The 19551-nt window shown below is 39.0% G+C and overlaps 1 protein-coding gene across 1 annotated transcript; it reads right to left on the bottom strand.

Annotated features, from left to right (window-relative positions):
- Positions 1-2009: 2009 nt before the first annotated feature.
- LOC124291426 (BTB/POZ domain-containing protein 10-like) lies at positions 2010-16799 on the bottom strand. The gene is made up of 9 exons (XM_046728413.1): positions 16674-16799; positions 14986-15047; positions 12088-12318; positions 10918-11340; positions 10663-10792; positions 8134-8233; positions 7710-7820; positions 7046-7105; positions 2010-6365 (listed from the first exon to the last, which is right to left on the bottom strand). The coding sequence occupies exons 3-9, from the start codon at positions 12231-12233 to the stop codon at positions 6112-6114; spliced, it is 1224 nt and encodes a 407-aa protein (XP_046584369.1). The 5' UTR covers positions 12234-12318; positions 14986-15047; positions 16674-16799; the 3' UTR covers positions 2010-6111.
- Positions 16800-19551: the final 2752 nt, after the last annotated feature.

Genomic DNA, 19551 nt, shown 5'->3' with positions numbered 1-19551 from the left:
GACACGCAATGGTCAACGTTATTAACAAGAAGTGCTGGATACCAGGGAACTCAATGGTCAACGTTATCAACAAGAATGCTGGATACCCAGGGACGTCAATGGTCAACGTTATTAACAAGAAGTGCTGGATACCAGAGGACACGCAATGGTCAACGTTATCAACAAGAAGAGCTGGATACCCAGGGACACGCAATGGTCAACGTTATCAACAAGAAGTGCTGGATACCAAGGGACACGCAATGGTCAACGTTATCAACAAGAAGTGCTGGATACCCAGGGACACTCAATGGTCAAAGTTATCAACAAGAAGTGCTGGATACCCAGGGACACGCAATGGTCAACGTTATCAACAAGAAGTGCTGGATACCCAGGGACACGCAATGGTCAACGTTATCAACAAGAAGTGCTGGATACCCAGGGACACGCAATGGTCAACGTTATCAACAAGAAGTGCTGGATACCGCCGTCATGCCACATTTTGATAACTACCCCCTTGCCAGTTCGTCCGATATTCACAGATGATCGCTCATTTTGCAGCACGTCATTGCAAGGAGCATCCCCATCGAGCGTCTTTGGGGCTATCATGGACGGCACATTCAAACTAGAGACGTTCAAAATGTGGAGGAACTGACGCAGGAATTCTATGGAAGAGGATTCCGATGCTGAAAATTCCACGCTTGATTGCTAGTACGAGGAGGAGACTACACCAGGGCCAGCTATACCAGGTACTGAAGGGGTCGCCAGTGGTGGTGCATACAATTACTATTTTAGAAACTGTGGGACACTGAGTGTTGTCTCTTAGTCATGGTGACCTTACTTTCCGTCGTTGATATTCACGATTTTTGTGTATTCCTCTCAGATTGCAAGTAAACTGTTACCAAATTTCATTTTCACCTGTTTTTTGTCTTCATCAGAGTCAAGTTTTTCAAAGCTTACACATGTTGTGTTTTCCTGCTTACCATACAGAAAAAGGGCGGTGCTTGATTAAATGTTCATATTTTAGTATTTTAGTTATCCACTTGCCATGTGCTAACATCCATCTGATGAGACAGACGTGAATTGCCCTGCACACAATAAGAGAACCAAGGAAGGATCACAATATATGGATGAACAACTTCTTTATAGCTGTGAGAGCGACGTTTCGGTGTAGGTTCTAACACCGTTATCAAGCAAGTCATCAATATATAGATGTAGTGGTTAGAGCGTCCTCCCGGAGAGTGGAAGGTCGCGGGTTCAATCCCCGACCGCGTCATACCAAAAGACGTTAGAATATGGTTCTTGTTGGTCCCTGCCTGGCGCTCGGCATTAATGGGTACAAGAAGGACTGGTGGGCTCGGAGTCAGTATAATGTGTCTGAGTAGGGTATTCATGCTTCACTGCGGCATGGTATTTCAGTGGGCTAGCACTATAAAACCAGCTTAAGTCTGGGCTAGTACAAGCAGACACAAATACACATACACACGCATGCACGTCGTTATATGAGCGAAATATTCTCAAGCACGACGTTAAACCCAATTTCACCTCACCTCACCTGTCAAGCGCCGTTGGTCCTCTGTCAGTAAACCAAGTAAAGGTCATATTGCCTCGACTGACTCTGCTGCGTTTTTCATTCAGCACCGTTTGGTCATGTTGACATGAAAGAGTACACGTCTCGGCCCAGTGTTTCACGGACCTAACTGTTAGTGTGTTCGGAAACACGTTGCATGTGTAGCTTTCGGATGATGTCAAGAACTCTCATCTTCCCAATGGAACAATTATAGCACCACAAGGATGGTTTCAATACAAATAATCCAGTCCTGCAATATTTATGAGCACTCTTCACTTTTGCAGCAGCACATATAAATTTTCTTTAAATCTAAATTCCCATAATTACACAGGATCAATTCAGTTTCTCTATACCATGACCTCACTCTTACAATGAAATACTTCACATAAACATTTCCAGTATCTGTTATAACCTGTCGTGTTTTTGATGAAATACTTGGGTATACAAAACGACAAAAACACAGTCAGTGATTAATGTTTTATTAGACAATGATAATGTGCAAAGCTCGATGCTTCTGCAGCTGTTGACACTGTAGCGTGTGGTACTGAGGACAAGGTAATTGAGGCTGTAACGTAGTTCTGAGTTGCTACGGCTGCAACATGTCATGAGAACAGGTCTGCTGTAGTTGTAGCATGTACTAAGATAAGGCGGCTGTAGCAAGTCATGTATCTGTAGAATTGTGAGGACATGGCTGCTGTAGCATGTCGGACTGAGGACAAGTGTGCTGTAGCTGTTGAGAGGTCAGCCATACGTGTTGTGTTGGCAGCAAGGAGGATGGGGTAATTTAACAAATTCTGCAGTTAGGAACAGTGCTGAACGTTTCTTGAAACAGAAGAAAGAAAAGTGTTGAGAACATTTCAGAGACAGTGATTATGCTGTGGGTGAGGTATTCTACAAGGCCACATCAACCAAGTGCTGACCATTCCCTTACAGTGAAACATCAGACCTGTATGCATGGAGGAATCAATAGGGAAGGTAAAGGAGAAGTTTCTAGTGTGATCATGGGTGGGTGGGTGGGTGTTAAATATAGATGACAGTGAGACTACATGACTGGATACTGTGTACCAAGTGAGATGTGGGACACCTTATGTACAACTGTGTCTGTCACTGACATCCATGACGTCAACGGCCTAGTGCTATTGTAAAAATCATCAACTGGCACAGCGATTTCAGCGATTTGAATAAATCTGTTTCTGATCACATTTAGTACTAGAGATCTGTTTTTAAACTAAATCTCATAAACTTTCTGAAAGACGGTCATTATTTTACATTTTCTCAGAACAAGATGTCAGTAATGATGCAGCATGTATATAAAGTAACGTAATAAAAGAATTCTTACATGATCATCCATTACATTTCAAAGCATATATCTCTCATAATGTATCCACTTAATAAAAATATACACACATGTCAAGCATGAAAGCAAACAGTCCTTCAGTTGGCATCACTCACAACCGAAACAACTCCTGTCAGATGTGGACAGCACTAATGGCCAACTCCTCTGCCAGTGCTCACAAGACAGCCACAATACCACACACACTAAGCTGGCAATCTTTGGTAAACCATCACAAGAAATGTCAGTCTACATGAGTGTTTGGTTGGCACTATCTAATACCCTGCAGGAGGATGGCTACCGATATAAAAAGCTGAATACAAGACAACATACTAGTGAGACAACTGTACAAAATATACACGGTAATACAAGCACCATTGAACTCTCCACAGCCTTTCATTAACACAACAGTGTTATTCCACAGTTTTCTCAAACACAATTGTGTTACATGTAAGATAACGTTATTAAAGTCTTCATTAATACAGCTTTGTTACATACAAGACAATGTTATTCCACAGAATTCATTAACACAACAGTGTTAGAGACATGGGGTCTTTAATACCAGCTTCAACAAGCATTCTGCTTACACTGGCACAATATACCCCAAATATCTCTGCCTCATTTACCATGACTATTAACCATGGGATTTCTCACCCGATTTGCAGCAAACAAAACCTTCACAGACAGCTTTAATATTCCTCCAAATATAGCCCATTGTCTAGGAATATGCCTTTTGACTGGTTCATTTGAACACTGTGATACTTACAAACATCCTTCCACATGAGCATGTAATAATACTTTCTTCATGTTCAGACCATATCATACATGTAGGTCTTTACATAGACTCAAAATGAATGACAACCTGGCGGAATTACATGTTGCTACAACTAGGCTGATCAATATGTTTCATGTTCCAGTGCCTTGCTGGACATACAGTGAAAAAAATGTATTAACAACATTGGAAATCAGGATATTCTGAGCTGTTGCTAATACAAACATGTCATACAGACAGTCTCTGAATAGATTCTGGTTTGTAATAAATATACTTTCAATAGCAGTACAGAAAATACATTTTGACCTTAAAAAAATCGACAGTCTCATCAGTTCATCAACACACATGGTTTGAAGATCTACACTCAAAGTAGCTTTGTCAACACAGTTGGTAACAGCTTCGATGGCAGTTGTTCCCCACTATGCTGCACTTGAACATATAGTGGAACACTCTGACATTAAAATGGTATTTGGATCACCCTGTACTTAGCACGAAGTGACTCTTAAGGCTGATTACATGTGTGCTTTGAGATCAAAGTCAAGCATAAGGAATAGAAAAGAACAGGAATTCCTTGTCATTCAACAAACATATTTATAAAGAAGTGTGAAAAAGGATGACATATGGTAATGACTGACGGTAACCCATCCAACAAATAAATAAAAAGTCCTTACTTGAAAAAGTACAATCTAAGAAATTCAATATTTGAAGATGGGAGACAGTATTACACCAGTAGTCAGAGTTTGCAGCGAGTCCTGCTTGAATGTGTACTTCTACTGGATGAGACTTGAACTGGTTCTGAATTATAGCCCTGAAACCTACAAGCCAATGAGATTCCTACAAGCCAATGAGATTCCTACTTGTCCTCAGTACAATGTACTAGTCTTGGGCTAGTGGAATAGTGGGAATCTACAAAGGCGGAAAGTAGAATAAACTTGAATGTCACCAGCTTGATGGATCAGTGAGCTCAACTCTGCCTCAATCTCATCCTTCTTGAAGTTCACTCGGGCTATTTTACGTCAACAATTTCTTGTATGACCAGTGTTTTTGTAGGAAGAGACTATCAAGACTGACTTGACCAATGCGACTCACTCAAATGACATACGAAAGACAAAATTCTGGAGCACTTATACTGTGAACATACTCTGTGTATAATATCCTAAGTACAACAATGCAATATGAATGAACTTGAGACATACAAGTACAACTCACACTGTAAAATGTCACTCCATGTTACATGCCATTTACATCAAATCATTCCTCTGTATGACAACATCATCATCATGGATAGAAAATACACCATGATAAAAATCAGCAGCAAATACTATAATTGGCTATATTCAAAATGATTACAAATGTTATTACAGATATATTGTGCGTAAATAGATGACAATCATACATATAGAACCATGAAGTGGTTGGCCATACATTCCTGGAGGAGACTGAAGCTGGTATCTTATCTACTTATCAGTACTTAGTTCTAACACCACAGATCACATACTGTGACTACATCATTATCAGCTTTAACATTGTGACGGATATTTAACAGAACTTTTCAAAGTCTTGGAGCATTGATAAAAACAAACTTTTATATAAACGTATCTCCGGCACAATTGTTGAAAATGACTGTTGAACATGAGTGAGAACTTACAAACCAATCTTTGATTAATCAAAATGAAAGAACCCAATCTTTTCAAGAAATATTTGGCTGTCAAAAAGCTCTATTTTTGGTTCGTCTAACAAATACCATAACACACTTTTAAGGGTATATATTTCTCCTCATACACTGAAACTTGTGTATATATATATATATATTAACAGGTACTCAACATGTACAGATAAATTAAGGAAAACATACCATAGATCTATGTAATTGTAAGAAGTGAACACATTGAAACATGTAATACAGTTCAAAATATCATAACTGGGAACTCTCTTTATTCTTTTTCTGTTTTGTGGGGATGAAGAAAAGAACACACTTCAAGTTGGGCCAGCAGCGACGAGCGTTAAACATGTCACATGAAGACTTGTAACAGAGATACCGCTCCATCATGGCAGTAGAAACTGGACATGTGACACAAAGTTAACAAATTTCACAACAATTTACCTGTATTAAACGTGAAATATGTTCTTTTCTTTCCATCTTGTTATCTGAAGCTCCAAATGCAACAGTGACTACTATGGCTCTTGAAGGAGGCACTTGTATGAAGGACACAGATTCACCTATCTAGCCAGTTGTTCAGATGCCCAATGCTTACCACCACCACCACCAGTATTACTTCAACAAATACAATAATTTGGTCTTTTCTACGATCAGTCAACATGGAGATTTACTTGACATACGAGACTGTATCATAGCATTTTCTGGAAAAGCACACTGAACACTCCAAAGTTGCATTTAGGGTTTCACAGTTATTTTAAACATGCATCCGCAAAACAGCAGCAGTAATGAACTCCAGCTAGTCAGTCGGCATCGCCCTCTGGTGGCAGCTGTACATCTGGGTATGGCTCGGAAGGGGAGGGCTGGGGTGGAATAACGTTGATAGTTCCATCCTGGTCCTGTTGAACAATACCCTGGTCGTGTGAAGCATCGGCAGCTGCCGCTAGGTTGGTGATAGATTTTGATTTAACGCACTGGAAGTCCACGTGGCGACTCTTGGCTTCTTCCTTCTCCCACGACATGCGAAGAAAAGGCCTCTGAACATAGTTGTAGATGACTGCAGGAGACAGAAAGGAGTGAGTGAGCTGGGTTTAACACTGGAGGGAGTGGGAGTTGTGTTAATAGCAGCAGTATCAGGAGCACCTATTACGTGCTTAAGCCTAGGATGAACAAATTGGTGGTCAAAAGAGTGTGCAATGAGACAACACCTTTGGCATATAATGACATATTCAGGACAGAACAAATGAAGCAATAGATTCAAGGAACAATTGAATTGGCTGTATGGAGATAATTAGGCCATTAAAAGGCTATCATGTCAGTAACAGCAATGATTAGAATTTCGAGCATGATGAGTCGCCTGTTTTTATGTGATGTACAAAACTTGGGGCAAACCTTCTATTTCGAGTGGGAAAAATTCAAAAGGTAGGATCTGTTAAACAGGTGAATGATAACTTAGAGTGACCTTAGCAGAAATTGTGACACCCCACTGATAGGTTTCTATTAGTATCAAGAACTGTGTGGTCAATCTGTCCCTGATGATCCTCCACTCTGGGCAATGTGAGGAGGATGGGTAGGAGACTGTTCCTAGAGTCAGACATGCTCTTCTGAATATCTCTTTGAAAATTTATGGATTTGTTCACAGACAGTGAGAGACCCTGCACACCTCTAAAGTAATTTCACCCTGCAATACCTCTACAACTCTCTGCATGAGTAAAATGCCAACAGATGACCACTAACATACCTTCCTGTGGCGTCCACCAGGTCTCTTCTTCACCTTCTCCATGTTGGTTGGATAGCCTGGAACACAAGTTGGGAATATCATGATACATTAAATACATAGAGGAACAGTGACACAACTGTCATCTAATGTGTGATGCACTGTACACAGGCAGGAACAGTCATACAGCTGTCATTGGATGTCAGATGAACAACACACATATAGGAACAGTGACATAGCATTAATCTAATATTACATTTGAGCAAGGAACAAGGTGTAACTTGTTTATTGTCAGAAGGCAACAGCCAAAGCGGCCACTACTGATATGAGATGTCAGGGTATGCCACACCATCCAGGTCCAGCTGATAGAGATGTGAATGCCACACCACAGCAATATTAGACTGGTCCAGGCACTAAGGTGGTGGAGTTCATGAGTCAGGATCCAACACCCTACTAAGGAGATCCTACATTCTATCTACTTGACCTCTACATATGAGTTGGTGGACACTAGGTATTGTGAACACTCCTGTGACCCAGGCAGAAGGATGATCTCCCCTGGTTAGGTCACCCAACCTACTGAATCTGAAGAAATCTCAACCTCACATAGTTGCCTTTACATGACAAGCATGGTACTCAGTACAGTGTCAGTTGCCCATAGAATAGCATATATGCAAGTGTCCTCACCTTCAATGCCAAGTCTAATTTTCTTCAAACCACGTTCTTTGAGAACCTGCTTGGCAACATCTCTATTTTCTATATATCTAAAGAATCTGTACATAGCTGTGCTGTGGATAACTGTAATGGAAAAGAAAATATTAAACTAGATAATGTCTTTACCAATAAAACTAAATACAGAAAAAACATCAGGTTATGATTGTCAGAAATTTTGTTACAGGTGTTAATGACACTAAACAGACATTACACTTCATCCATTACACATAGATTGAGGCAATTTCCAAGATGTAAAAGTTTGGTCTCATTATGGTACAAGGTTGACAAAGTTCACCTATCAACATCTTCAGATATTTAGTGATATGTTTAGATACAAGTGATAGTGCTTTATCCATCAAGTATTTATGATGATGGGAGACAAGAGACAAACACTTACTCTGGGAGTACTCTTCCCCCATCTGAGGAGGATAGTCATCATCCCATTCTACTATATCCTCCTCTGTAAGCACTACGATGTGACACTCACGGTCACCATGCTGAAACACATACAAGTGTTGAGTGTACAAAGATGAAGTGTTGAGTGCGCAAGTCGCGATGATTGTGCAAGTGTTGAGTGTACAAGCGATGATTATGTGCAAGTGTTGAGTGTACAAAGAGCTGGAGTGGCCACTCTGATGATTGTACAAGTGTTGAGTGTACAAGGATGATTGTAGTAAGTGTTTGAGTGTACAAGTGATGATTGTAGCCAAGTGATGACAAGTGTTGTGTGCAAGTGATGATTGTACAAGGTGCGTTGAGTGTACGCGTTGACTTGGTGTACAAGTGATGAATGTACAATTGACACAAGTGTTGAGTGTACAAGGATGAATTCAGCGCGTTGAGTGTACAAGAGATGATTGTACAAGTGTTGAGTGTACAAGTGATATGATATTGTTGAGGTGCGCGTTCAAGCGCGCTGAGTGTGCAAGTGTGTTGAGTGTACAAGGTTGAGTGTACAAGTGATGATTGTACAAGTGTTGAGTTTACAAGAGATGAGTGTACAAGGATGATTGTACAAGCGTTGAGTGTACAAGAGGATAATTGTACAAGTGATGAGTGTACAAGTGTTGAGTGTAAGAGATAATTGTACAAATGATAATTGTACAAGTGTTGAGTGTACAAGTGATGAGTGTACAAGGATCAATATGTACAATGGTTGATGTACAAGTGATGAGAGTGCAAGCGTAAGTACAAGGATGATTGTACAAGCGTTGAGTTTATGCGCATTAAGTGTACAAGTGATGATTGTACAAGTGTTGAGTGTACAAGGATGATCAGGTATTATGTACAAGTGATGATTGTACAAGTGTTGAGTGTACAAGATAATTGTACAAGTGATGAGTGTGCAAGTGATGATTGTACAAGTGTTGAGTGTACAAGAGATGAGTGTACAAGTGATGATTGTACAAGTGTTGAGTGTACAAGAGATAATTGTACAAGTGATGAGTGTACAAGTGTTGAGTGTACAAGTGTTAAGTGATAATTGTACAAGTGTTGATTGTACAAGTGCTGAGTGTATAAGTGTTAAGTGTACAAGTGATGATTGTACAAGTGATGATTGTACAAGTGTTGAGTTTACAAGCGTTAAGTGTACAAGTGATGATTGTACAAGTGTTGAGTGTACAAGTTTTAAGTGTACAAGTGATGATTGTACAAGTGTTGAGTGTACAAGAGATAATTGTACAAGTGATGACAAGGATGATTGTACAAGTGTTGAGTGTACAAGAGATGATGTACAAGCGATGATTGTACAAGTGTTGATTGGTTAATTGTACAAGTGATGTATTGTGTACAAGTGATGAGTGTAAATATACAAGTGTTAAGTGTACAAGTGATGATTGTACAAGTGTTGAGTGTACACAAGTGTTAAGTGTTAAGTGTACAAGTGATGAGTGTACAAGTGATGTACAATGATGTACAAGTGAGTATTACATATGTTAAGTGTACAAGGCCGCTAAGTGTTGAGTACCAAGAGATACCAGCGCGATGATTGTACAAGGCAGCGATTGTACAAGTGTTGAGTGTAGTGAACAAGCGTTGAGTGTACAAGCGCTTAAGTGTACAAGTGATGATTGTACAAGTGTTCCGCTGTGCGCTGCCGTGTTGAGTGTACAAGTGATGATTGTACAAGTGTTCCGTGAGTGTACAAGAGATGATTGTACAAGTGATGAGTGTACAAGAGATGATTGTACAAGTGATGAGTGTACAAGCGTTGAGTGTACAAGTGATGAGTGTACAGTGTACAAGTGATGATTAGTACAAGTGTTGAGCGACAAGTGCTGAAGTGATGGTATGCAAGTGCGTTCAAGTGTGCAAGTGATGATTGTACAAGGATGACTCTACAAAATGATGATTGTACAAGTGTTAAGTGGACAAGTGATGATTGTACAAGTGCTGAGCTTAAAAAGCAAGGGCAAGTTAAGTGCAGAAAGGACAATGGTACAAGTGATGAATGTGCAAGTGATGCGTGTGCAAAGGATCAGAGTACAAGTGTTGAGTGTAAAGGTGATGAGTGTAAGAGTGTTGAGCATACAGTATTGTGTAGAAGGATATTTCACTAGAACAGCCCTGACCATGTTCAGAAAATGATTGAAGTGCTAAGATGATCGTAACTCCCATACTTTAACATTGACTTACAACTGTCGTAGCACTGTGATCACTTTGAGGAACGGGGCTCTCAACACCTGCAGAGAATGATAACACTCAGTAGGATAGCCCTGAACACTGGCAGAGAAGAATATCACTCACTAGAATAGCCCTGAACACTGGCAGAGAAGGACATCACTCACTAGAACAGGCCTGACCACTGGCAGAGAAGGATATCACTCACTAGAATAGCCCTGAACACTGGCAGAGAAGGATATCACTCACTAGAATAGCCCTGAACACTGGCAGAGAAGGATATCACTCACTAGAATAGCCCTTAAAAATGGCATAGAATGATAACACTTACTAGAATAGCCCTGAACACTGTGGCAGAGATACCTTCAGCTACTTCATATTCTCCCCTCTCATTTGGACGTGTGAATTTGTTCTCTAGTGATGACGTGAACATTCTGCAAAACAAGACATAGTTACAAACAAGTTACACTCACTGATGAGTGTGGCAACACTTTTTGGTGGTCATAGTCACATAAATATTCAGAAAGCATGAAAGAGTAAATGCCATTTCCTGTCTTACCTTCCAAGCATGGTTTCTGGCCTTGCCCTGAAGAGTTCCGGATCAATGACAAATCGTGTCTCATCTACAACAAGTGTAAGTCTCTCTCCCTTGGTTGTTGATGCAGCACAAGGTCCATTCATCTTAATGTTCATATTCATGTTAACATTGCAGGACAAGTTAGGAGCGGCCATGGCCTGCTCCCCGTAGTCCAGCGTAAAGTAGTTCTTGGAGGAACCCGACAAGCGGGAACACACTTTCTGACTGCGACTTGAACCCACCTCTCCCGACTGCATGTAACTACGACTCATATAGAAAGGCATGGATGAGGCACTACGACCATCAGATGCCCCGCCCTCCTCGTTGCTGCTCGTGTTCTCTAAGCTCAGAGAGCGGACACGGTTTACCAGACAAGGTTTGGATCTGGCAGGTTGCCCAATTGTACTGAAAACAGAGTGAGGTGGTGAGAGAATGAAGTACTAAGCTGCAGTTCTTCACATGACATGTATTACATGACTTAACATCCATGCTAGCACTGCTCCAGGCAAGAAATATACACATAGAATAAAGTGTCGCAACACCTATAATTTTCAGGCCCTCTCAGACGTCTGTTGTTATCCCTTTAGCACAGTACAGAATGAATAGCTGCGTGTCAAGCTTAACATCACTGGAATTTAAGTCGTGGGGTAGGGTCCACCGGTCAATGTTTTTTTTTCAAGATTGATGTCCAAGCTCATGTTTGGCCCCGCAGAAACACTGCATATGCTCAATGAAATATTATGGAGCAAGTACTGTTTGGTGGGGGTTAATTAATAGAGTGTGGGGTGCCTTTCACATGACAGGAAACTGTAGGCCACATCATGCAAATGCTGTGAGTGAATTCTTACGTCATGAGGCAGTAGCAACTCTTCACCTTCCATTAGCTTATCCTCAGCAAACTTAAGGGTGCTTGTACACGTGATACTGTATGCCACACTCGGCAATATGCCAGCCACATGACAGCGGCCTGTTAAATAATCACATTTTTATCAGGCACACCTTGGTTGATCCCTGATCCATGCCGTCAAGATCCAATGACACACAATCAAGAACCTGAGTGTGTCACTACTGGATCCATTATGTTGCCTCTTACAACTGTCCTATATACATTCGAACCAGAGAGCCTACAACGAACGAATGATACAATCATACCTTGTTCTTTTTATGCAGGTTTTCTTTCTGTCATCCGTCTCCGAGAAGTCTGTGTCCTCATCACTGTTACTATCATATAGTCTTCTATGGTCTCTATGATCTCTATGCTCCCTATGACTATGTGAGCAATGCCTCCGACAGGCCATCCCAGTTCTGCTCCTACTGCTAGATTGGTGGACCTGACGACGGCAATGTCCGCTGGCCAGCTGGTACGCTTAACTGGCCCCGAGACTGAAACACACATAGGCATAACAGATACACACACTCAATGAGAACATTTGGAAACAATTGAATACACAAGGTATTCATCGATTAATATATCAATATTATCTTGTTTTGTTTGTCAGAACTACATAAAGTTACACACATACAAACACTAGATGTTGACAGTGTTCTGAACTGGTTTAGGTAACCATATCTCTGCTGAAGAAACCATTTTGATTTTGATATGTTTCACTTCAAAGTAAACTGATAGCTGGTTAGTTAGTGTGGCATGTTCTGAAATGGGAATCTATTGGTATCAGGAAAACACGATGGAGCTCTGTAGCATAACAAGTCAATATAAAAATTGTTTATAGAGGGTAGCACAGGACACGGTTACTACAGCAATATCCTGAAACTACTATTTGTCAGCTTACAAAAACTACATTCTACTCCTGACAACACACTCTAGGGTCATCCACAACAATTTGGTATGTCCAAAGTCTCATACATCAACAAAAAGGTTAAAATATCTTGGGGTGGAACGGAGCTTATTGCACATTTCAAAATACTGAAAACTAGATGAACGACAATGAGCATATGGAACACCAAGTTATATTCAATGTTTGGAAAATATTATGATTAAATGTACAATAATCCTGCTAAGGTTGACTGAGATGTCCTCATTCTAAATGCAAAAGGTCACGACAATAATAAACATGGTTACCCAACAAATCAGCAGAACCTACCAAGCTGCTGCATTACGCTGCCATCAGTGTCGTGACATCAAACACCAGGTACATAACAACGTTTGATCAGAAGCAAATAGGTAAACAGTAAAAATAAACATTGAACTGAGTAACCTGATACTTTACCATTGTCAAGTCTACCAACTGCCAAAATAACAACACTGTTGTGGAGACTCAACACAACAGAGCGTGGAGTCGGTGACAAAAGCCTGGAGTGAGACATCCAGTGAGTGGTGATGTGACAGAGCACATTCTCCTTGTGGGCAGCGAGGCCTGACAGACATGAGTCACCTTGTGTGGCCAGTGGACATAGGCAAATATCACCGTGTTATATCATAAAGGAAAGCGAGCCCCAGGGAGGCCCTCCATCAGCTCTATCAATACCTATCACCACTATCATGCTGGACCAGCCTCAAGGCAGATTCTCAACTAGCACCACGGATCAGAAAGGGGTCAAGATCATCATGTTCATTAAATACTCTATTTTGTAATCTAGTCAAGCATACATGATTGTACGTTGCATTCAAAACATACTTGAACTTTGAATACATGCAGCTCACGTCTGAATTATATCTACCATGTTTACAACTTCTCAATGTAAAATACATTGCAGTCCACATTATAACAAAGAGAAGACATCATTAACATGATATTAATGTCAACTCCATAGATATTCATCTTTCTTACTGAACATGACAGCATTTATTAAAACGCTCTGTTAAGCAGGGTAAGATGTGTCAAGCAAATAACATACTGCAGATTTATTTTAGATTACATATTCCAAGTGACTTGAAAAGAAGATTTTTTTGTCAAGTTGATTAGATGCTGAGCCCTCTATACAAAAATGAGTTTTCATGAAACACAATACAAATACCAAAACAGTTAAACCCATAGACAGTCATCTACAGTGATATGTGTCTGACTGAGAGTAACTAGAGTAGCATCAGTGCTCATGTGTCTGACCAAATGTATTGATTTGTAAACCTTGATAATTGTCTAATACATTGGTACATTGTATCCCATTTGTTTGTAGTCTGTTGCTTACGAACCAAATTCTTTTATGTACAGATTTCAAGTTAACTTATTGTTTCAACATGGAAATTGACTGTAACACTCAGACTTTGATATTCATGTGTGTCTGTGACAGTCTGTGAGAGGCATGAGTGATCATGTCTGACCAACTAGATCATATGTTAATGTCTGTGTAAAATGAAGAAATCCTGAAATGATACACAGATGTTTACATGTTTGGTGAAACCAACATGTATGGGTTTGGTGCTAACAAACCTTGAAAAGTTAAGGAACCAGGATTTGAACCTAAGGGACACTACTCTGTACAGCAAATAGTGGTGCTAGGGCCAACTAGGTTCAGGACCAGTTCTAACCCAGAATACCCATAGTCAGACCAGCATGGGTTCCTGGGAACCTGCTCCAACCTTGAATCCCCACATGGTGAATCTTTATTACAATGATTAACTGCATCTATGATAGTATGAAGCAAGGTGTTAGGTATAACTGCTATCATGTACATGTCACTGAATACATCAGCAGGGTTGGGGATACATGTATGTCTCACTGCAGAATACATGGCTCTAGTATATTTATCTATTTTTTTCATGACTAACTACTTGGCTATCATCATGATCTGGACTAAAAAGCAAAGCAAACCAAAACAAAAATGCACATTGAATATGAAGAGACAATTCAGACTGTTTCTTTTCTTAAAAATATTCAGAGACTGCATTAACACACTTAGTGCAGCACTCATTCGAATAATTACCACCAATGATATAGTCACATGAGCATGATGACAACAAGCTCTCTTGTTATGTGATAAAAATTGTGAAGTTCAGTACTTAAAATGCATCAGTGTGCTTTTCTGCAGTTAGACATGGATTATACATGAAGTTGGGTGCATATATTAGCTTTTCTAATGACTTCAACTCACAAGAACCTTGAGAGTTTCACATGACTGGACCATAAAACCAATCAGTTGTTTGTCTGGACATTCTGTCAAAGAAAACAATGTTACCATGTTACGTCTGTAATTCAGTATGCCTGTCATTTACCATTCATTAAAATCTATTTACAAGTAGGTATGTGAGGCTAAGCCCACAGACTTAAATATTTTCCTTTAATACCCATAAACATGATGAAGGACATGCCCTATGGCCATCACAAAAAATATGACAATAACTTGCATTCTACAACAACTTTATAACTTTATAATAAATGTTTCAGGAGAGGAAAAGTTTACATACACTAATATGCATTTTGTGCATGTTAACCAAATTTAAGAGTATGGTAAACATGGTCAAAATCTAAAATAGTACAGAAATGGAACGTGTGAAAATAACATTGAGCCTCTTGAAATAAATTAGGGCATTGTAGGGAAATAATTTTTACGAAAGAAAATGAATGAACAGGCCATGTCTAACAAGCAGATGAGGAAATAAAACTTTTATTTTATGAACATGACAAAGAATCCCTCCTCAGGAATTGTATGAGACAAAACTGCCTTTCAATACCGTTAAAAACGAGAAGTTATGAACACAACAAAGTAGCAAGGATAATACTTGCTCTGAACATTGGACCCCAAACCATTTGAGCAGCCTGGGTTTCACTTTGATTCCTTGGAACATCGGATTATTTCCTTTCACAAAGTGTCAGCTTAATATGAAGGGAAAATTCAAAATGATGCTGGTCTCCGACATTTTCCCAATTTAACACTGATAAACAAACTCAGTGTGGTAACAGTAAAAACAAATTGGGGGCAGTGGGTACTGGATGATTGGCAGCATTTTAGTTATTTACTGGCTATCCAGTTATGATTAATTGGTTGTGGACATCATTTGAAAAGGAAGATTATGCTCACAGGAAATTATACAGATAAATAATATGAAAATCAAACAGATAATGGGTCAAAAGCCTTTGCCTGACACCAAATATTTATTCGTGTTTTGCATGTATTTGGACACATTATCATGATAACCTGTCCACATGTTAAAGTAAATATAGAAATGAGTCACTGGGTCCACCTATTTTTTTAAAAAATACAAAGAAAAGATATACAAGTAATGAAATCATAAAATAGGAGTGGGGTACGTAAGGAACTATTTCCAATAAATATATGTGGTTGATACTTCGAGGAACATTCTGTGCCTTTTGGGTATGATGACATCAACAATATCAGTATATCACAGAACATGATCAGATCAGATGAGCTTACTTGTCTCTTACGACAAGCAACAGAATGCTTGGGATCTTGCATTCATACACACTACCAGCGAATGTACTATGTAGGCCTAAGTGTCATTGTTCAACCATTTTCGTCCCCATTTTTAAAATGCGAACTTGGAAATGTCAAATGTCAGTCTGATCAAGCCTCCTGTGTACGTAGTTATGAAAACAAATACCGTGAAGGAGAAGTGATATGATCTGTTTAATGATCACAGAGGAAGAACGATGATATTTATTTTTCGGAAAAGGGACACAAGAGCAGAAGCATCCTGAAAATTCCACAGCCCAGTCACAGTTGCACAACATCGATATCCACAATTGAACGAGTGAATTTCAACATTCAGAATGATTTATGTAACAGAAAACAACTTGAATATCACAATCCTCTATGCTTACGTTAAAAGGAGTAGATATCCGCCGTTCGAGACGAAATTGATGCTTCAGATTAAACTGGCTTGGATGACCATCAGAGAAAATTTCGACGCCATGATTGTTTTGCAAATCTCCATTGCATTATGGGAAAGGTTTTCTTGACACTTAAAATATAATAGTTTATTTGGTACATATGTGTAGATATGATATAGTTGTCTTGTTACTTTGATATAAACATAAAGAGTAGTGTAATATTAAGAAATAGCGTGGGTCTACTGAAATCGGTTGCGCCACCTAAATACGGGTTCTCCAATGTATAGATTGACTATTAGTAAAAAGATAGACAAGTACCCAGTCATACGGGTTGGGGGAAAAGCATAGCGCCATCTGTAAATGAGTATTCTCCCCTTATAGTTCATAAACATTTTACTAGCGTTTCTTTCACCTTGCGTTAACACCATTCATGACTGACACGACCAGTCGTCTGGAAAATAAAGTTTTCTGAGAAATAGAATGAAAAAATATAAGCAGTTCAAAACATAGAAATATACCTTTAATACTAATAATACTTTTGAAAGAGATTGTTTTCAATTCATTAATTCTGATCACTCGTTGAGGTACTAATGCTAAACAGACGACAGTGTGCATTTCACAGAGTAAATCAAATATGAAATTTGCGAAATCAAAACGAATCTAGAGGATCTGTTCTTCTGCCTGAAGATTGCACACCCTGACAAAAATAGAGTAAAATAAGTTTAAAAGCATAGTTAACATGCTGACGTTAGTGGCTAAAAACGGAAACTCTTTCATATTTATATGCTGGTAACTCTTTTATTTCAAGCAACATTTTAAGTGGTATTTATGCAGCGTAATGACATACGAGCAACTTGCAGATTCAAATATGTAACAATCCCCTACAAATGCATCGTAATGATAATATATTTCCGTAGTCCTAATTGTCACCGTATAGAAAATTCAGAAATGTAGATTTCCATTTTAATAGTTTGTCCGTACAGAAACATTGTTAAGTGAAAACCGCCTGAACACGGTCGGGTACATAGCATTTTTACGTGCGCTTCAGATTTTGAGCGATGAGACGCTTAAATGAGAATAATACTATAAAGTACTGTCGGAAATAGAAAAAAACTGTATTTTCTCATTTATCACTACAATTCATGTAGTTGATATGTACAAGTGTGAAATATCTCTTAAACTAAATTCGGCCTAACTACAGTCTCAATAGTAGGGACACAAGAAACGTAGAAAAAGGACTTTACTGAGGAGAGATTAGTGCAGAAATGAGCAATGCGGTTTTTTCCAAGTCCAAAACGAATTATTTGGAACAGACCATGGCTGTATGCAAATTAGTGTGCGACGATATTGTATTATAAAGGACACTTTTTAAGTGACCAATCTGAAATTAGACGTAGCTTCATTATAAACGATAGCTGGTGTAAAAAATAATAACTTTCATGCTGAAACTATTAAGGATGTAGCTACCATGGAGTCTCACTGTCACTATAAAAAGAAACAGCTAGGAGGGTTCGTCTCAAAAGCAAAACCTGGACGGGTGTCGCAGACGATCGTTAGGGTGGGGCTTGGGGACAGAGATATCAGCTAAGATACGATAATCCTTTAGGGGAATTATACTGGGGAAGTAAACGGCATGTCATAACAATTTACAAATAATATCCAGTCCTGTCGATCTTCGCGATCGGGTGGTCATGCCACCTATATATTTTGAGAGATTTAATACGATACGTTGCTATGGTTATCAGGTATCAAACTCTTTTACATATCTCAACATAAACTTTATGAAAGAAAGACACTTATACAAAAAAAATATAAGCTGTTAATCAATAGATGAGGCATAGTCAACACACATGAAAAAGCACAAAATATCTTTGAGATGACCCCTTGGGCGCCTGTAGGCAGCACATGCATTTCATGACGGTCCGTCGTCATACCTGGCTGAGCGACCTAATTGCTATCTATAGTCTGATCTATTGTTTTCAGCAGCTATTCGTATTTTTTCTAAGTTTTGCCCGATTTTACGAGTAAACATGTTTTTCTGGATATCCTATTACGCATCCCACTGAATGCCAAGTTAGGCCGAAGTGGGTTATTTCGACATAAGCTATTTGCATTTGTGTCAATTTTAGGGATACAGAGTAAGAGCCTAAAAACAGTTTTTTTCTATTTCCGACAGTACTATAGTAACGCAAATTTTTTTTCCATAGGGCTATCATCCTTATCAAACCAGATGACCGTTGTATTTAAGTTTTAACTTCGTCAAGAAAATAACACAGGTACAAGTACACAGACACCTGAAATTAAATATCCGTTGATCTCGCCACTAGAGCCAAAAGAGAGACATATATCTTTAGAGGTAACGACATTGTCACTGTACCTAATACTAATAGTCCAGTATAATTAGTGGAAAAAATCACTTAACCTCCTAAAAATTGGTACAGAAATGGTTTTGTGTTTATATCGTTTACAATAGTTATGAAAACAATGAATAAAAAGTCCTCCCTTGGATGTTGATGCTAAGTGGCTTTTTGGGGCAAAAACTATGAAAAATGGTATTTTTCAATTATTTTTTTTTATCTGAAAATATGTCCAGAAAATGGTATAAAATCTTGCAAAACATACAACTGAAGTGTACAAAACAGTAAATAATGAAACTTAAAAACCTTATGACATGAGGTTTGATCTTGGATTTTGGACACTCCAGCACACGGGAAACAAGTAAATGAGAGTTATCTCCCCTTTGTTTACAATGGCTAGCAGAATGGAAAGGAAAGGTTATATCTTTTATAAAACTCTAACTAGATGAGGATATAGTTAGCCATCTAGATAAAGAATTAAAAAGACAGCTAAAAGCTACAATTAGAAAAGA

This window comes from Haliotis rubra, unplaced genomic scaffold (assembly GCF_003918875.1).
Source record: "Haliotis rubra isolate DU_JTF1 unplaced genomic scaffold, ASM391887v1 Scf491, whole genome shotgun sequence".
Taxonomy (NCBI): domain Eukaryota; kingdom Metazoa; phylum Mollusca; class Gastropoda; order Lepetellida; family Haliotidae; genus Haliotis; species Haliotis rubra.
The sequence above is the reverse complement of the archived record's forward strand: the minus strand, read 5'-3'. Positions and strand labels throughout refer to the sequence as shown.

Excerpts from the sequence above, each read along its gene's own strand:
- LOC124291426 (XM_046728413.1), bottom strand. The coding sequence starts at position 12,233 with ATGGCCTGTCGGAGGCATTGCTCACATAGTCATAGGGAGCATAGAGAT. Across the intron at positions 11,341-12,087 it reads ACCTGCATAAAAAGAACAAG|TACAATTGGGCAACCTGCCA; the intron begins GTATGATTGTAT and ends CTCTGTTTTCAG. Across the intron at positions 7,106-7,709 it reads AATTAGACTTGGCATTGAAG|GCTATCCAACCAACATGGAG; the intron begins GTGAGGACACTT and ends CTTGTGTTCCAG.